This window comes from Rhinatrema bivittatum, chromosome 8, assembly GCF_901001135.1.
Source record: "Rhinatrema bivittatum chromosome 8, aRhiBiv1.1, whole genome shotgun sequence".
Lineage (NCBI taxonomy): Eukaryota > Metazoa > Chordata > Amphibia > Gymnophiona > Rhinatrematidae > Rhinatrema > Rhinatrema bivittatum.
In genome coordinates, this window is record NC_042622.1 from 235,486,824 (window position 1) to 235,504,889 (window position 18,066).

Genomic DNA, 18,066 nt, shown 5'->3' on the forward strand with positions numbered 1-18,066 from the left:
GTGTACTCCTATCACTATAGTCTTCCCCAACACACAAGGGATTTCTACCCATAAAGATTCAATTGTGCATTTAGTCTCATGCAGGATGTTTATCCTGTTGGACTCTATGCCATCCCGGACATAAAGCGCCACACCGCTTCTAGGGTGCTCCTCTTTGTCACTGCGATATAATTTGTACCCCGGTATAGCACTGTCCCATTGGGTGTCCTCCTTCCACCATGTCTCTGAGATGCCAATTAAGTCTATGTCATCATTCACTGCTATACATTCTAATTCTCCCATCTTACTTCTTAGACTTCGGGCATTAGCATACAAACATTTCAAATTTTGTTTTTTGTTTGTATTTTCATTCTGCTTTTTAATTGATAGGGATAAGTTAGAATTTTTTAGCTCAGGTGAGTTTTTAGTTACAGGCACTTGGACTACTTTTATTATTGGAACCTAACTGTCGGGATACCCTAATTCTAATGCATCGTTAGTATCCTTTGAAGATACCGCTCTCCGAACCATGTGCTGCTGAGCGACTGTCAGCTTTCCCCTATGTTCTAGTTTAAAAGCTGCTCTATCTCCTTTTTGAAGGTTAGCGCCAGCAGTCTGGTTCCACCCTGGTTAAGGTGGAGCCCATCCCTTTGGAAGAGACTCCCCCTTCCCCAAAAGTTCCCCAGTTCCTAACAAAACTGAATCCCTCTTCCTTGCACCATCATCTCATCCACGCATTGAGACTCCGGAGCTCTGCCTACCTCTGGTGACCTGTGCGTGGAAAAGGGAGCATTTCAGAGAATGCTTCCCTGGAGGTTCTGGATTTAAGCTTTCTACCTAAGAGCCTAAATTTGGCTTCCAGAACCTCCCTCCCACATTTTCCTATGTCGTTGGTGCCCACATGTACCACGACAGCTGGCTCCTCCCCAGCACTGTCTAAAATCCTATCTAGGTGACGCGTGAGGTCCACCACCTTCGCACCAGGTAGGCATGTTACCAGGTGATCCTCACGCCCACCAGCCACCCAGCGATCTACATTCCTAATAATCGAATCACCAACTATGAAGGCCAACCTAACCCTTCCCTCCTGGGCTGTAGGCCTTGGGGAGATATCCTCTGTGTGGAAGGACAATGCATCACCTGGAGAGCAGGTCCTTGCTACAGGATCCTTTCCTGCTGCACCAGGTTGATGCTCTCCAATCATGAGATCTTCTTCCTCCAAGGCAGCACCAGGGCTGCCAGTCTGAGGTTGGGACTTGGCTACTATGTCCCCAAAGGTCTCATCTATATACCTCTCTGTCTGCCTCAGCAACTCCAGGTCTGCCACTCTAGCCTCCAGAGATTGGACTCGTTCTCTGAGAGCCAGGAGCTCTTTGCATCGCATGCACATGTACAACTTCTCACCGGTGGGTAAAAAATCATACAAGTGACACTCTATGCAAAAGACTGGGAAGCCCCCCTCTTGCTGCTGGACTTCTGCCTTCATCTCAATTTTGTTCAGTTCCTAGTTAAGTTTTAGGTTGCTATGGGAGTAGGAATGTGTCTAATTAATGTCCTTTAAATGTATTTGTGAATTCACTATATGTCTGGTAGTGGCCTACAGAGGACTGATCAAACTCTCAATAAAGGTTTTGGGTTTTTTTTTTGTTTTTTTTTTTTGTGAAAGTGGCTCCTGCCTATAAATTAAAGGATGAGCTAGAGGTGGAAGGGCGAGGGGTGGGAGGGTTGGGAAATACAAACAGTCTAACTTATTTTCCTACCTAGACCATCTAAGAATTTTTGCTCTTTTCTTGGAGGAGCTGAGGCAAGCGCTTTGCCTTTTTCTGTGCCGATTCAACCACAACTGAATGATGAGGCAGTTGTGGTTTTTGGAAGCATGGAGCATGTTGGACAAGATATGTGGCATCTGTTTTCCTGTTGACAGGTGGAACAGTGCCAGGATGCTCCCGTAGACAGTGTTGAAGGTCTAACAAGACTTCATGCACAGGAATGGCCATGATTTCCTTAGGCGCGTCAACAAATTGTAGAACCTCCAATGTCTTGTGACACATGTCTCTGACATTTCCTTAATGAAAATGGCAAAAGAGAGGCCCTCAGGAGGAGACCGCCGTCTTTCCTCTGGAGGAGAGGGTTCAGAAAGGAAGTCCTCTGATGTAGAGGAATCAGTATCCACCTCTTCCCATGGATCATAAGTAGTGTTTTGTCAAGATCCGGAAGGAGGGTGAATAGGCATCAACAAAAATGTTGGTGGATTCGATGGCAGGTGTATTAGCATCCATGGAGACTTTAAAGGCATCGATGGTATCTAGGGAATCAATGGATGCTTAGGTCCAGAGAGTCCCGATGGTCCTGGAAGCGGTTCTGGCTGCGATGGGCCTGGAACCGGACTGGACGCGGTGTCATCATCCTCCGAGGATCCCGGGATGGGTATCGGGAACTGCGGAGGTCTTGATGGCTGACTCGGCACCGATGGCTGAGTCAGAAAAGCCCCGATGAGGGCATCGAGTCGATGTAATAGCGGAACAAACATAGATGGTTCAGTAGTCGGTGCCGGTATGGGGGCCGGCATCGGTAGAGGCTGGAGGTTTTGGACAGCATCGAGCACTGCCTGATGAATGAGTACATTCAGTTCCTCCCTGAAAACTGGTGTAGACAGAGCAGCTACAGGGGAAGGCAGGCTAGGCGTTACTGGCCTCTCCACAATAGGTTGTGAAGGCTCAGTACCCGGCCCCGGTATCGGTGGGGAACACCTTTGTGCATCAGGTGCAGAGGAGGATGGAGGCTCCTCTGATCGGGCCCTCTTCGACGGTGGCTCGGTGGCCTTCGATGCCAATGCGACATCAGTGCTGGCACCGGGCATGAGATCAGGTCGATGCCGGTGCTTTATCCGGTACTCGGTGCGGTCTTTCCCCGACACAGAGTATGATGCAGTAGATGTCCTCGATGGCGTTGGTGACAGACAGTCACCGGCTCTGTGCTGTTTCCGGCGAGGTTTGAGAGTAGATGGGGTTTTTGATGCTGGTGATGACTGGGCAGAAGTCAATGGAGCAGATTTTAGTTGGAAAAGAGTCTCCATTTTATCCAAACGTGATCTTCTGCCCTTGGGCATCATGTGGGCACATTCAGGACACCGACGGACGTCATGAGATGAGCCCAGGCATAGCACACATACAGTGTGGGAGTCCGTTATGGACATTGTTCGCAGACAGTCTGGGCATTTTCGAAAACCGGTCGCCATGTCGGTGGAAAGGGTGCAAAAACGATTGGTGGCCTGCGGGAACTGAGTGGCAGGCGGGAATCGGCCGGAGATGCGAGAGAGTACTCACCGAGCGACCGAGATATATGGGGCGGATGGGAGATCCCTGACAGGCAATTTCTAAGAAGTAAACTTCGAAGTTTTCCATGAGGAAAAAAGGAGTGAGAGAATCTCACAGAGCTCCTAAACCGTGCGGCAACTGCAGCGTGGAAAAAATAAGAGACTGAAGGGAGACCCCTGTGGCTACAGGGATTATGGCATGCTGGGCATGCTCAGTGTGCCAGTCAAAAGTTCTAGAAACTTTGACAGAAGTTTTTCCATACCAGAGCTCCATCTGATGATGACACCCACATGTGAGGACTACCATCCTGCTTGTCCAGGGAGAATGAAGCATTCGTAGGCAAATTAAAAACTGGAAAGAGAGACGCTACTGCTCACCTCACTGCAGCGCCATCTTGGATCTGAAGGAGTGCCAATTAACACAGAGTTCTAATAACCATGCTAGTCCTTGAGAAAATAAATTCTTGCAGGCACTAATACCTTAAAATACCTCAGGAGGTACGAATAATACACAAGGGGCAAGTTTTTTTTTAGTACAAAGGAAGAATGCCAGAGAACATGTAGGGTCCATGGCCTTACTAGATACTTTAAAAGAATAGAGCCTTCTTTACATTACCTGCAGTCAAATTCTCTGTTTCTACTGAACCCATGTTAGAATTATAGAAAAAGGTTATTGCATGTGAGGTCAATCTGAAGGAGAAACCTATGTGGTCTCAAAAGCTCATGGCCATTACCAACACTAGATAACATTTTATAAACGCAATCTAATTAGACGGCTTAAGTTTATCCTTGATACAGATGACTTCTGCTCTGTTGTCCAAGACCTTGTTTTATTTTTGCTGGACTATTGTAACGCTTTATCTACTTTAGTCTCCATAAGAAACAAATCCCGCTGCCTCAGGTACAAACTTAGGGTCTGTTGCATCAAGGTGTTTTCCCATAGACAAGGAATGGGAGAAAAGCCTTAGTGAATCAGGCGGTTAGATTGTGAGCCCTCTGGGGACAGGGAAATACCTACAGTACCTGAATGTACTACACTCTGAATTGTATGAAAGGCGGAATATAAAATAAAAAAACAAAACAGATGAAAGCTGGCTAGTATGTTTGGAAGGGTGTTTAGAAATTTCTTGGGGGTGCTGGAAGATGAGAAGAAGATAGGATTTAATAGGTTGGTCGGAGTAATGGGGGTGCTGGCTTCTGGGGAGGAGGGGATGGCAGATGAGTGTGGGAAGAGGTTGCTTTAATGCTTTTATATTTATTATGCACTTTTTAATTCTTTGTTAAAGCTTTGTACACCACCTTGGGAGGTCTGTCTTGGGAAGACAGTATATAAATATAAATGAAATAAAAGCACTACAACTTGAACATAACTCTTCTGTCCATTTAATCACCAGCTGTGGATGAGGGAACCACGTCACTCAAACTAATCGAGCATCACTGGCTCCCAGTTTCAGTTCATCTTAAATTTAAATAACTTGAGAATGGCCTAAAATTTTCAAAGCATCTGCTGTACCCATTCTCACCAGCTCAGTCTTTACGTTCTGCAGAGAAACAACAACTAGTGGTCCTGATTATTAAGGACTACCAATTACAGGCAACCCGCAAACTGGGCTTTTTCGTTTGCAAGAAATCAACTGAGGAATTTTATACCACTCACTCAGGACCTGATTTACTAAGGCTTTTCTCCCATTCTGTGTCTATGAGGAAAATGCTTAATAAAAGAGGTGCTCAGACAGGAAATGGATTTATTAACTTTCAGAAAGAGATTAAACATTTTTTTTTTAATTTACAGAGAGGGTCCATTTTCAGTTGCTATGCAGCTTGGCTAGTTAGCTGGATAAACATATCCAGTTATCTAGTGGGGTATATTCAGCGGCATAGTTGTGCCACTGAATATACCCAGCTATCTTAAAGTTAACTGATTATGTCTAACCGGCTAACTTTAGGACATCCCTACGGCTGGACTAGAGTCAGCCACATCAGTTTGTTTTTGCTTCATAAATTTCGATTCCTTTAATGTTTCATTCATTTCTTTTGTTTAAAGAAAACAAATCAAACATTCAAAAAAAAATCCCCAGAAAATGGGAAAAAAAAAAAGGAAAATTAGTTTCTTACCTGATAATTTTCGTTCCTGTAGTACCAAGGATCAGTCCAGGACACCTGGGTTGTGACCCCGCACCAGTAGATGGAGACAGATTAAAACTTGTGGGCGGAGCTACATATGCTCCTGTGCCAGTCACAGCCCCTCAGTCATACGTAATGTCAAAGTAGACAAAAAATAGAACAACCAAACTAAATAACTAACCTTAACAGGGAGCCATTCAAGGACCCCCAACCGGAACAGAACCCCAAAACGAGGGAACGAAGCAATAACCGGAATAGTTAACAAAGAAATGAGCGGACTCTCCGTTTCTTCAGAACAGTACGGGCGGGATCCTGGACTGATCCTTGGTACTACAGGAACGAAAATTATCAGGTAAGAAACTAATTTTCCTTTCCCTGTACGTACCAGGATCAGTCCAGGACACCTGGGATGTACCAGAGCTAAATTACCGAGGGTGGGAAGCAGAGAGTCCCGCTCGGAGTACCCTCTCTCCAAAACCCCCAGAATTCGCAGCCTGAACATCCAACCGATAGTGTCTAATGAAGGTATGTAAGGACTTCCAGGTAGCTGCCCTACAAATCTCTTGAGGCGAAACCTGAGAAGATTCCGCCCAAGACGCAGCATGAGCTCTTGTCGAATGAGCCCTGAGACCGTTCGGGATAGGCTTGCCTCGTAACACGTACGCTGAGCCGATGGCCTCTTTAAGCCACCGTGCGATTGTCGTCCTGGAAGCCGGGCCTCCTTTCTTTGGGCCCGAGAATAGAACAAAGAGATGATCCGACACCCGGAAAGGGTTAGTGACTTCTAGATAACGGAGGAGAACCCTCCGCACATCCAACTTCCGCAATTCTTTCCATTGCGGGTCCGAATATTCAGCACCTGCGAAAGCGGGAAGCTCAATAGACTGGTTCAAATGAAACGGTGACACCACTTTTGGCAAAAAAGACGGAACCGTCCGCAGGGAAACTCCCGTATCTGAAATCTGCAGGAATGGCTCCCGACAAGACAAAGCCTGTAATTCCGAGACTCTCCGAGCCGAGGTAATCGCAACCAGGAAAACGGTCTTTAAAGTAAGATCCTTAAGAGTAGACCGTTTTAAGGGTTCGAACGGAGCCGTAGACAAAGAAGAAAGGACCCAATTAAGATTCCAGGAGGAACATGGATGATGAAGTGGTGGACGAAGATGTTTAGCCCCCCGAAGAAAACGAGAGGCATCGGGATGCAGGGCCAGGGAGGAACCGCGAACCTTACCCCGCAAACAACCAATCGCCGCCACCTGTACACGAAGGGTACTACAAGAAAGCCCTTTGGCTAGACCGGCCTGAAGAAAAGCCAGAATATCAGAAACGGAAGCGGAAATGGGATCTAGCCCTCGGCTGATACACCACACTCCTCAAAAACTACCCAGACACGTACATAAGCCAAGGACGTAGACTGCTTTCTGGACCGCAGTAACGTGGCTACCACAGCATCTGAATAGCCTTTTTTCTTTAGACGTTGCCTCTCAAAAGCCATGCCGCGAGACAGAAGTGATCCGCATCCTCCAAACAAACGGGGCCCTGACGAAGGAGCCCCGGAAACCCCTGTAGCCGAAGGGGAGCATCCACTGACAGGCTGAACGAGATCCGCAAACCAAGGGCGCCGTGGCCACTCCGGCGCTACCATGATCACGTTGACGGGTGCAACTCTATGCGCCTTAAGATCTTGGCCTATCATTGGCCACGGAGGAACACGTACAAACAACACGTTGGTTGGCCAGGAAGAACCAGCGCATCGACGCCCTCGGCTCCTCGCTCCGACGTCGACTGTAAAAGCGAGGAGCCTTCGCGTTTGTGCCACGTGGCCATCAGGTCCATGTGGGGCAGCCCCCACCGATCGCAAATGAGATGAAAGGCATCTTCCGTCAGCTCCCATTCTCCGGGATCGAGGTGGTGTCGACTGAGGAAGTCCGCCTGAACATTGTCGACCCCGGCTATGTGAGACGCTGCTATGGAGTTGAGATGGCATTCTGCCCAACTCATCAGAAGCTTTGCCTCTTCCGCCACAAGTGGACTTCTTGTCCCCCCTTGGCGATTGATGTATGATACTGTTGTTGCATTGTCCGACAACACACGGACTGCCTTCCCTTGGACCAACGGGAGGAAGGCTTGCAGAGCCAGGCGCACCGCTCTGGTTTCCAGACGGTTGATGGACCACTGCGACTGGACGGAGGACCATCGGCCTGTACCGACTTGTCTAGGCAGACCGCTCCCAACCGGAGAGACTGGCATCCGTCGTCACCACTGTCCAGTCGGGGACCAACAGAGACACTCCGCAAGAGAGATTGGCCCGGATTGAGCCACCAGTGAAGACTCTCCCGCGCCTGAGTCGTGAGTGGAAGTGGTAGGTGGAACTCTTCTGATAACCGGCTTCCATCGGGAGAGCAACGCAAATTGTAATGGTCGCAGATGAGCGAAAGCCCAAGGAACCAAAGCCAGTGTGGACGCCATAGATCCAGAACCGTCAGATAATCGCGAACCAGCGGCAGCTGAAGACTTAATAATCGACGCACTTGACATTGAAGCTTGCGTGCACGATCCGCGGACAGAAAAACCTTGCCCTGCTTCGTGTCGAAAAGAGCTCCCAGGTATTCCAAGGACTGGGTAGGAACAAGCTGACTCTTGTTGAGATTGACAACCCAACCTAAGGTCTGCAACAACTGGAGGACTCTGGCTAACCGCCTGACGGCAACAGGTTTCGGACTTGGCTCGAATCAGCCAATCGTCCAAGTAGGGGTGTACAGGAACCCTCTCGTCGAAGGTGAGCCGCCACCACTACCATCACTTTTGTAATGTTCGCGGAGCCGTGGCGAGGCCGAAGGGAAAGAGCCCGAAATTGGTAGTGTCTGCCCAAGATGCAAAATCTGAGAAATCTCTGGAAAGACGGCTGAATTCCGACGTGGAGGTACGCCTCCGTGAGGTCTAGGGAGGCCATGAATTCGCCTGGACGAACCGAGGCAATCACTGACCGAATCGTTTCCATCTTGAAGTGTGGAATACGCAGACACTTGTTTACTCCTTTGAGGTCCAAAATCGGTCGGGCCGTGCCATCCTTCTTCGGCACGATGAAGTAAATGGAATAACGACCTGCCTTGTTGATTGGGAGGAACGGGGACGATTGCTCCTAAATCTTCCAGGCGCCGAGGGTGCTTAGCACTGCCGTCGTCTTTTTTGGGCACTTGCAGGGCGACATCAGGAACTTGTCTGCTGGAGTCCGTACAAAATCTAACGCGTAACCGTGTCTTATGATGTTGAGGACCCACTGATCGGAAGTTATTTTGGCCCATTCCTCGAAAAACAAGGTCAGCCTCGCCCCTACGTTTGGAACGGAGGCCAGGCTGCCGTAAGGAATGGACCCCCGTATCTCATTGAGAGGCTTTGGGCCCCGTGCTGGACGGGGTGCCTCCCTGTCTGCCGTAACGTTTCCCCGAAAGGACTGTGGCCATGAAGAGCCCGGGAAGAAGTCGAGCGATAAGACTGACCCGAGGACCTCTGTGGACGAGATTCTTGTTGCCTCGGAACCGGGATCTGGCCATAAGGACGGGCTCTGGACCTGTCTTCTGGGAGTTTAAAAGCCTGTTCTCCCAAGAGAAAGCATCAGATCATCCAACTCTTTACCGAACAATAACTTTCCCTTGAAGGCAGGGCTCCAAGGTGAGCCTTGGAGGATCCATCCGCCGCCCAATTGCGAAGCCAAAGCAACGGCGCCGAGACAGCAGACCATGGATCTAGCGAAGTACGTAGTAGATCATAAAGCATCCGCACCATAAGCAATGGCAGCCTCTAGGCGATCCGCCTGCGTGGCCTCTTCAGGGAAAGACCTGCATTCGCCTGTAGAACTTGGGCCCAGCGCAAACTAGCCCGCATGGCATAGTTGCTACAGATAGCAGCTCGGACTCCCAATGCTGAGACCTCGAAGATCTTCTTGAGCTGCACCTCCAGCTTCCTGTCCTGTATGTCTCTAAGGGCCGTGGCCCCAGTGACCGGAATCGTGGAACGTTTCGTTACCGCTGACACCGCAGAATCCACCTTTGGAAGCCGAAGAAGTTCCAGTGCGTCCTCCGGCAAGGGGTAGAGCTTATCCTTTGGTTACCTTCAGTCCCAGCTCAGGAGTGTCCCACTCCCGAAACAAAATGTCCGATGCCGAGAAATGGAATGGGAAGGCTACCGCTGGACCAGTGAGTCCCAGCAGGACTGGATCCATAGTTGCTCCGGGGCGAGACTGTCGGTGGGGCTTCAACCCCTAACTCGTTGAGAATTGCCGGATAAGCGGGGACAGCTCGTCCCTTCGGAAAAGACGTACCACCTTCGGGTCATCCCCATCACCGGCTTGCGAAGGTTTGCCCGGCCCCGACTGGGCAGAATTGTCCCCCGTCGCGCCATCGACCCCCGTCAGGGGCTCATCGGGGCGGATCCACCTCATCTTGTGAGGTGGAGTCGGTATCTGTATCCTGCGGGACACCTCTTGGTGTCCGTTTTCTTGTCGCAGGGTCATCCCGGGATTTTTTCTTCTTTGGAGTGTCCCTTTGGAGTGGCTATGCAGCTCCTTGCGCTGCGGCCCTTGTATTTTAAAACTTTGCGCAGCAGGAGGGCAAAATCCGCCGAAAACGAGGACTCAGAATCTGAGGTGACCGAATCATCACCATCCTCATCCGGGGCCTTAGCCCCCCCGGTGGAAGCCCCCCCTGAAGACCGTTGTTGAGGCGACAACGCGGGAGGCACGGCAGAATCCCCTGCAGGTTCCTGCCTGACTTCATGAACAGAAGCCAAGATGGCCGCCGCTCCCGCACTGAGCGGGAAGGGGTCAGCTGGCGTGACAGGAACGGCGGGAGTGCGCGACGGCTACCGCACCGACCGGGAACGGACCCCCCTGCATTTTGTAGAAGGTCCCTCCCCGCCCGGAACGCAGGCGGAACATATTCCCTCACGGGAGAGCCGCGCGCGCGCCGAACTGTACCCCGAGGCATCCTCACAGTCGCGCGGCGAAGGAAAATTAAAAATAAAATTTAAAGCGCCGAAAAACTCCCCTTCCCTCGCCGAACCGAGGACCTATTTCCCCCCCGGCGAAGAAGAAAACGGAGAGCCAACACAAACAAAGAAAAATAAAAATACACTTTTTTTTTTTTTTTTTTTAAATCAAACCTGCCGCTGTCCAGGGTCCTGGGGCTCCTGCTCCTGTTGGGGGTGAGTGAACCGGGCTCCCCGGTGTCACCCCACGCTGCTGCTTTGGCAGTTCGGGTCCTCGACCCTCAGCAGCGGCCTCAACCAGGGGGGGATGGTCCTCTCAGAACCTTCCCACCCCCCTGGGAGGCAGGACGGACAGCTTCTTTTAAACTAGTCTAACCAAGATTAGAATCAAAAAATTTACCTTAGAAACAAACTGAGCTTAAAATTACTAAAATAACTAAAATAACCCTGACTAAACTAAATATCAGTCCTCAGGGCACCCAGAGGCTGTGACTACACCTGCACCACCTACTGGAGACAGAGTAAGACTGAGGGGCAGTGACTGGCACAGGAGCATATGTAGCTCCGCCCACAAGTTTTAATCTGTCTCCATCTACTGGTGCGGGGTCACAACCCAGGTGTCCTGGACTGATCCTGGTACGTACAGGGAAAAAGGAAATTGAGCCTCCTAAGGCTTCCCAACCCCACCACCCATCCCTCTCACCCAGAAAAAAGCCAGGGCCAGGATCATCCCTGGCCTCCACTTACCTGGACCAGTGGGGATCCGCTGGTGAGACTTAGGCCCAGGCTGAAACCTCGGCCTTGTGTAGGCAGAGGTTGCAGTAGGTCTCTGTGACCTGGGTCTAGGCTCTATGCAAAGCCAAGGTTTGGAAGCCTGGTCCCGTCGTCTCAGCCTAGGCCTGATGCTGGGGCCTCAGCCTAGACTGGAGCCAGGGCCTGATGCTGGGCACGACCCCAGCGGATGGCATCAGTTCAAGAACACAGAATAAAAAAAGAAGACGTGTCAAACTGAGCTCCAAGACCTGAACCTGACTAGGTGTCTGGATCCGGCCTCCAGGCCGGGCCCCGGCATCAGGTCAGGGCCCTGGCCTAGGCCGAGGCTCAATTGTTGGGAATCTGGTCGCCAGACCTGGGCCCGATCTAGGCAGAGGCCCAGGCATTGGGACTGGGTCTGGGCCAAGGCCCCAGCATCAGGACCCCACCTCTGGTCTGGGCCCCAGTGTCAGAACCCAGCCTGGCTGCTACTACAGATACCCGACGGATCAGGTAAATGTGGAAAAATTTTTCAGAGAGCCAGCCCCTTGCTTGGGCATAGGCCGAGACCCTGGCTTCAAGGTTGGGCCTAGGCCATGGCCCCTTCTTTGGGCCTCGGCCTATGTGCTAGGAAAGGTCCTTATTTCAGGACTAAGCCTAGTCCGAGACCCTGGCGTCACCCTCAGGTCTAGGTCGCGGCATCTGCTTTGGGCTTCGGCCTATGCCATAGATGAGGCCCCGGCTTCAGGCCTAGACCAGACCGTAAGTTTTTAACCAAACTAAACAAATAAGGTTTGTTTAATTCAGGGGTCCTTCACTTTGTTTCAGGGCCCACCGAATGAAACAACTGACCCTTATTCGTTGCGTTTTTCAAATTCAGTTAAATCAAATGCACAGCCCTGTATCTTAAGCGGCTATCTCCGCCTGGAAATGCCTCTTGCCCTGACTTATGCAGCTAAACATGACTTTCAATATCGTTGATAGCTATTTAGACGGATAACTTTTCAGTTATCCGTCTAAATGGCTTTTGAATATTGACCTGAGAAGTTTTTCCTGCTTTTCAATGAAGCTAATTGCAGAGATTTGCTAATTCCAGATCAGTCAATCTTATTTGTTGGTCTTATGTTTGTTTTATTTCAATTTTTTAGGGCAACAGGTTTTATGTTTAGTATTGTAATCCACATTGAACATCCCACTGTAAATAGTGGAATAGAAAATTTTTAATAAATAAATCAAAATAAATAATAAGCCATTCATATGTTGTTCCAATGAAAGGTATCTCTAGTCAAAAAGAATTCAACTAATTTTATTGTAATGGTAGTTTGTTCATGTTTAAGAGTGCACCTACTAAGGTAGCAAGAAACTGAGGGATGGCTGGAAGTTAGGATCAAATATGAGAACTTGTATGCTCATCTATCCAGGATGGTAGAGGAAGACAAAAACTGACTTGGATGATATCCTACAAGTGATCAAGCTTCTATGGCTGGCAGCTGGGGTATATCTTTGTCAGGAATAACTGGGTAGACTGAATAGTCCAACTGGTCTGTGTCAGCCTGAAACCAATCCCAATGTGTGAACAAAGAGAAGAAACTGATTGTCTTACCTGCGTATGAACACCTCATTGTGAAGATAGTTCTCAAAGGTTTTCCTGAAGGCTGATTCCTCCTGCTCCTTCTGGATCTGGAAGTCTGTTTTCGGGCAGGAGCAACATTCTCCAGAAGTGTTCTCTGTCTCATTCCGATTCAGTTTTGGTGAGTCATCTGAATCCAGCGGTGGGGACCATGTTTTTGAAGGCTTCAAGCCTGCCCAAAATGACATTTTACTTGCACACTGTCAATTTCACTTCTGCACTTCCTTGACACACATACAAATTTTCAATGTCCCAATCATCTTTTTAACACCCCCAATCCCAACCTGGTTTTATACAATGTTTATTTATTTTCATCACCTATATGTACATGCTCGCTTATTTGTGCTTGATGTGCAGAGCAGTGGTCTATATCCACCCTCACAAACTAGCTCATGCAGCACAGGCTCTTCTGTTTGGAAGGCTGCAGCCATTCAAGGAAAACCTAGCAACTTCACTGCTTGTACTGCCTGTTTGAGGAGAATATTACTTATCAAGGCAAGGTCAATGTGTTATTGTACTGCCTGTTTACAGAAGTTAAAGAAGCAGCGGTTGCAAGCCTCACAGTATCTTCTGTTTACTTATCAGTGTAAGCTGGCCAAGGAAAATAATCAAGCCTGCAATGAGGCTGCCAGGACCTTGCACCAAGCCCCTCACCTTTACTTAACATGCAAAAACACTCTTTGAAAAGTTTCACACTCCAGCGATCACTCACAGCTTAAGCCTGTTTTCTAACAAAAGGCACTTTGTAAACAGGACACCTTTGCCTTCACATGGTTGCTGTTTGATACATGCAAACTGGAAACTTTAAACACCAGACAGTTGGAGAATACTAATTCATTCATTATAGCGCAGTGACTTCATGCCCTATTGCATGCACACATACGTCAAGTCATAGTGCTACCCTGCTGGCCTCTCGCCCACAGCAGGTGGAAACAGCACTCGCACAGCGGACTTGACTGAAAGATGACTCAGCTTGCCCAGTATTACCTGGGGCTGGACAACTTAGATGCCCTTGGTGATTCAGGGGAAGCTAAAGACTTAAGGAATTGGAGCCTAGCCAAGCATGACCCCTGATTACGCTTGCAATATTTTAATGCAGGGGTAGTGTCACAAACAGATCTGATTTTCAAGATATCCACAATGAATATGTATGAGATATTTGCATGCACTGCCTTCATTGGGGCCGAAGTAATAAGCTGCGCTGACCCTACCATGAGTTTTAACTCCTGTGCAATTTTTAACACTAACATAACCCCAATATCTAACGGAGGTTTTAGCACCAGAAAGAAAAATGTGCTAATACAGGATTAAAAACCCATTGCAATATTAGTGCATCTCGTGCTAATTTGAATATGATTTTAATTTATTAAAATTTATGTTCTGCACTCATCACAATAAAAGGACAAGGCAAATTACATAATATAATGTACATAAAATGGGAAAACAAACATATTGCACATAAATAGTACATAATTGCAGAATAATAAGGCTTATTAGCTATTACTGTGCAATACAAGGAGGCGTACTAATGGGAGGCTGCCTAACATGCCTCCTTTTACCATGGAAATAACAAAGTGGTGGATGCCACAAGAAGTCTTTTTCAAATATTTATTGATGGAGACGTTAAAATCATATGCAAATGCCCGACTCTGGCCGAGTTTCGCCACTACAGGTGGCTGCCTCAGGGGCTACAAACAAACATGTAGAAGAATTTATGACATACATGTCTTAAAAACATAAATTATTCAGATAAAACATAATAAATAACAACTGATAAATAAATGAAACGATCAAATGTGAGTTAAATAGATATTAAAACTCCTCATAAAATATAAAATCACCATTTGAATAAATAATTACAATAAATAATTAAAATGACAGGAAAATAAATAGAAACAAACAACATCTATGTGGACGGGATAAACTGCATAGCCTTAGAATTAATCAGTAATACCTTTTGTATCAGAGAATTAGTGGACAGGATAAACTGCATAGCCAAGAAGGCAACCCCAGCTGATGTAGCTGGGCCAGGCCATCCAAGCAAGTGCTCCCTCCTTTCCTCTCACCTTAAAAAGATTAACCAGGCAGGAGTGGAACTCCCCCCTACCCATAAAGTGCCTGGAGCCCTCCAAATCCTGCCCCTTCCTCCAGGGAGCCCCAAACCTCCTCCAGCTGCCAATGAGGGCTATTCCCTCATTGGTAGTCGATTGGTCTCTCCACTGTCACATGTCAGGAAAAGGACCAATTCCCTTTCGGAATTTAAAAAAATGACAGCCTTCTGAAAGGGGATTGGTCCTTTTACTGACAGCTGACAGTAAAGGGACCAATTGGCAGACACTGAAGGAGTGAATAAATTAATATTACGTGTCCAACCGGAGATTTGTGCAATCACTGAAACGTGGTTAAAACCTTCAGACACAGCAATAATTAATCAATTACCTACAGAGGCTTACGACTTCTTCTCGCTACCTCGTCATAAAAAAAAGGGAGGAGGTATTCTTTTAGCAACTAAAAAGGACCTCAGATTCTCTCTACAGCAATCCAATTCCAATGCAAAACTTGAATTCGGCTTTTTCACCTCAGACAAGCTCCAAATCCTTCTCGTATATGCTCCCCCAGGACTCCTGGAATCAGATGCTTCACCCCTGGTAGAATTAACTTCTTCCCTCATCAACTTTGACTCGCCAGCTATCATTCTAGGTGATTTCAACATGCACGTAGATAACCCTACCCCATCACCTAACTGTGAATCACTTCTCACAGCCTTCTCAGCACTAGGCTTCACTCAATTAGTTAACAAACCTACCCACAAAGCCGGCCACACGTTAGACCTGATCTTCGTTAACGCTGCAATCAATCCCGTATCTATCCCAGATTGCACAAAGGTCCCGTGGTCAGACCACTACTCATAACAACTTCATTCTCTATAAAAGACTAGCCCGGCTTGCATTCCTTCGCCCTCCTTCACATACAGGAAAACTTGCTCCCCAGAAGACCTCAATAATCACCTATCACCTCAACTCCACCAACTGGACCTTACAGATCCGAACTCAGCACTTCGATCATGGAACACAATCACCGAAACTATAGCTAACAAGCTATGCCCTTCAATTACAAAAAAACCACACCAGAATTCCTCCAAAAGACAGCCCTGGTTCTCCTCAGAACTAAGAAAGCTCAAACTCCAACTAAGACAAAATGAGGCTAAATGGCGCAAAAACCCAGGAACCAACACCCTTTCAATCTACAAATCATCTCTGCACCAATACAAATCAAGCACCCTAAGATCCAAGAGGGACTATTACGCCTCGAAGATACACGACCTGGTATTCGATGCCAAAGCCCTCTTCAGCTATGTAGCCAACCTCACACAATTAAACCAACCAGAGATTCCACATGACCAAGCTCAATCGAAAGCGGAAGAATTAGCTCTATTCTTCAGCAACAAAATCAACACTCTTCTATCTCAGCTCCCCACTAACCATACTGTTCCACTAACCACTCGTCAACCCTCAATCAACTACACTCAGTTAGAAGAACTTGACACAACTTCATCCATGGAGATCCAAGGAATTCTAAGGAAAATGAAACCTTCCTCCCACCCTTCAGATCACATCCCAGCTAAACTACTACTATCAATTCCAGATTCTATCGCCAAAACCCTGGCAGATATCATAAATTGCTCCCTCACTCAAGGACTCTACCCGGACAACCTCAAACTAGCCTCACTCAAACCCCTTCTCAAAAAACCAAATCTGGACCCAAACGATCCTAACAACTTTAGACCTATAGCCAACCTCCCCTTCATAGCCAAGATAATGGAAAAATTGGTAAACTCCCGACTCTCAAACTACCTTGAAGACAATAACCTACTTTTCCCATCACAATACGGATTCCGTAAAACCTTAAGCACGGAAGCCCTTCTCATCTCTATGACCGACCACATCATCCTAGGCTTAGACAAAGGACAATCCTTCCTTCTGATCCTACTCGACCTTTCGTCTGCATTTGACACGGTCAATCACTCTCTTCTCATCAACCAACTAACAGCCATAGGTATCTCGGGCACCGCCCTATCTTGGTTTAGAACCTTCCTCAGCAACAGAGGATATAAGGTTAAGATTCATAATAAAGAATCCTCTCTTCACCCTGCGTCAGTAGGAGTCCCTCAGGGCTCATCCCTGTCTCCTACCTTGTTTAACATTTATCTGTTACCTTTATGTAAACTTCTCACTGACCTCAATCTCAAACACTTCCTCTACGCTGACGATATTCAGGTCCTGATCCCCATCAAGGAGTCACTCGCAAAAACACTGTCTCACTGGGAAACCTGCCTCCAAAATATCAAACAGCTTCTCACAAGTCTCAACCTTATACTAAATTCTTCAAAAACGGAACTTCTACTCATCACACCAGAAAACAGCTCCCTCACACCCACTCATCCAGCCTTACCAAATACTACACAAGTGAGAGACCTAGGAGTTCTAATTGACAATCACCTAAACCTGAAAGCGAACATCAACAAAACCACCAGAGACTGCTTTTATAAGCTCCAAGTGCTGAAAAGAATACGGCCTCTCTTCCATACACATGACTTCAGAACGATTCTACAATCAATCATTTTCGCAAAGCTGGACTATTGTAACTCCATCATGCTTGGTCTCCCTTCTTCACACCAAACCATTGCAAATGGTCCAAAATGCCTCCGCCCGTATACTCACTAACACCAGGAGAAGAGAACACATAACCCCTATCCTGATGGGCCTCCACTGGCTGCCTATCCACTTCAGAATAATCTACAAGACCATTCTCACCATTTTCAAAAACATCCATCAATTAGCCCCAATCGATCTCCATATCCCCCTCCGATTACACTACTCAACAAGACCGACAAGAGATGCTTACAAAGGATCTCTTCAAGTACCTCCAGCCAAAACTACCAGACACATCACGCTTAGAGATCGGGCCTTCTCCACAGCCGGTCCAACTTTATGGAACGCCATTCCCCCGGATCTTAGAATGGAACCCAGCATCTCAACATTCAAGAAAAGACTCAAGACGTGGCTGTTCACGCAGGCCTTTCCTAACTCCAACATTACTTAACCTCCTCCAATCAACATTCTTCGCTAGTAATAGCATTAATAGCCAATCAACATTCTTCGCTAGTAATAGCATTAATAGCCACCTCTTATAATGTTATTATATATATATATATAATTATTTGATCTTCATTTTCCTTCTTACTCCTAGTTATTGATTCCCTGTTACATGTAACTGC

General features: G+C 47.5%; 1 protein-coding gene across 1 annotated transcript in view; it reads right to left on the reverse strand.

The window, feature by feature from the left end:
- The window catches only part of INSR (insulin receptor), a 369,067-nt gene that overhangs the window by 40,907 nt on the left and 310,094 nt on the right, over nt 1–18,066 (reverse strand). The window contains exon 10 of the mRNA XM_029614140.1: nt 12,762–12,960. Within this exon, the coding sequence (XP_029470000.1) occupies nt 12,762–12,960 (199 nt within the window). The remainder of the gene's footprint in view (nt 1–12,761; nt 12,961–18,066) is intronic.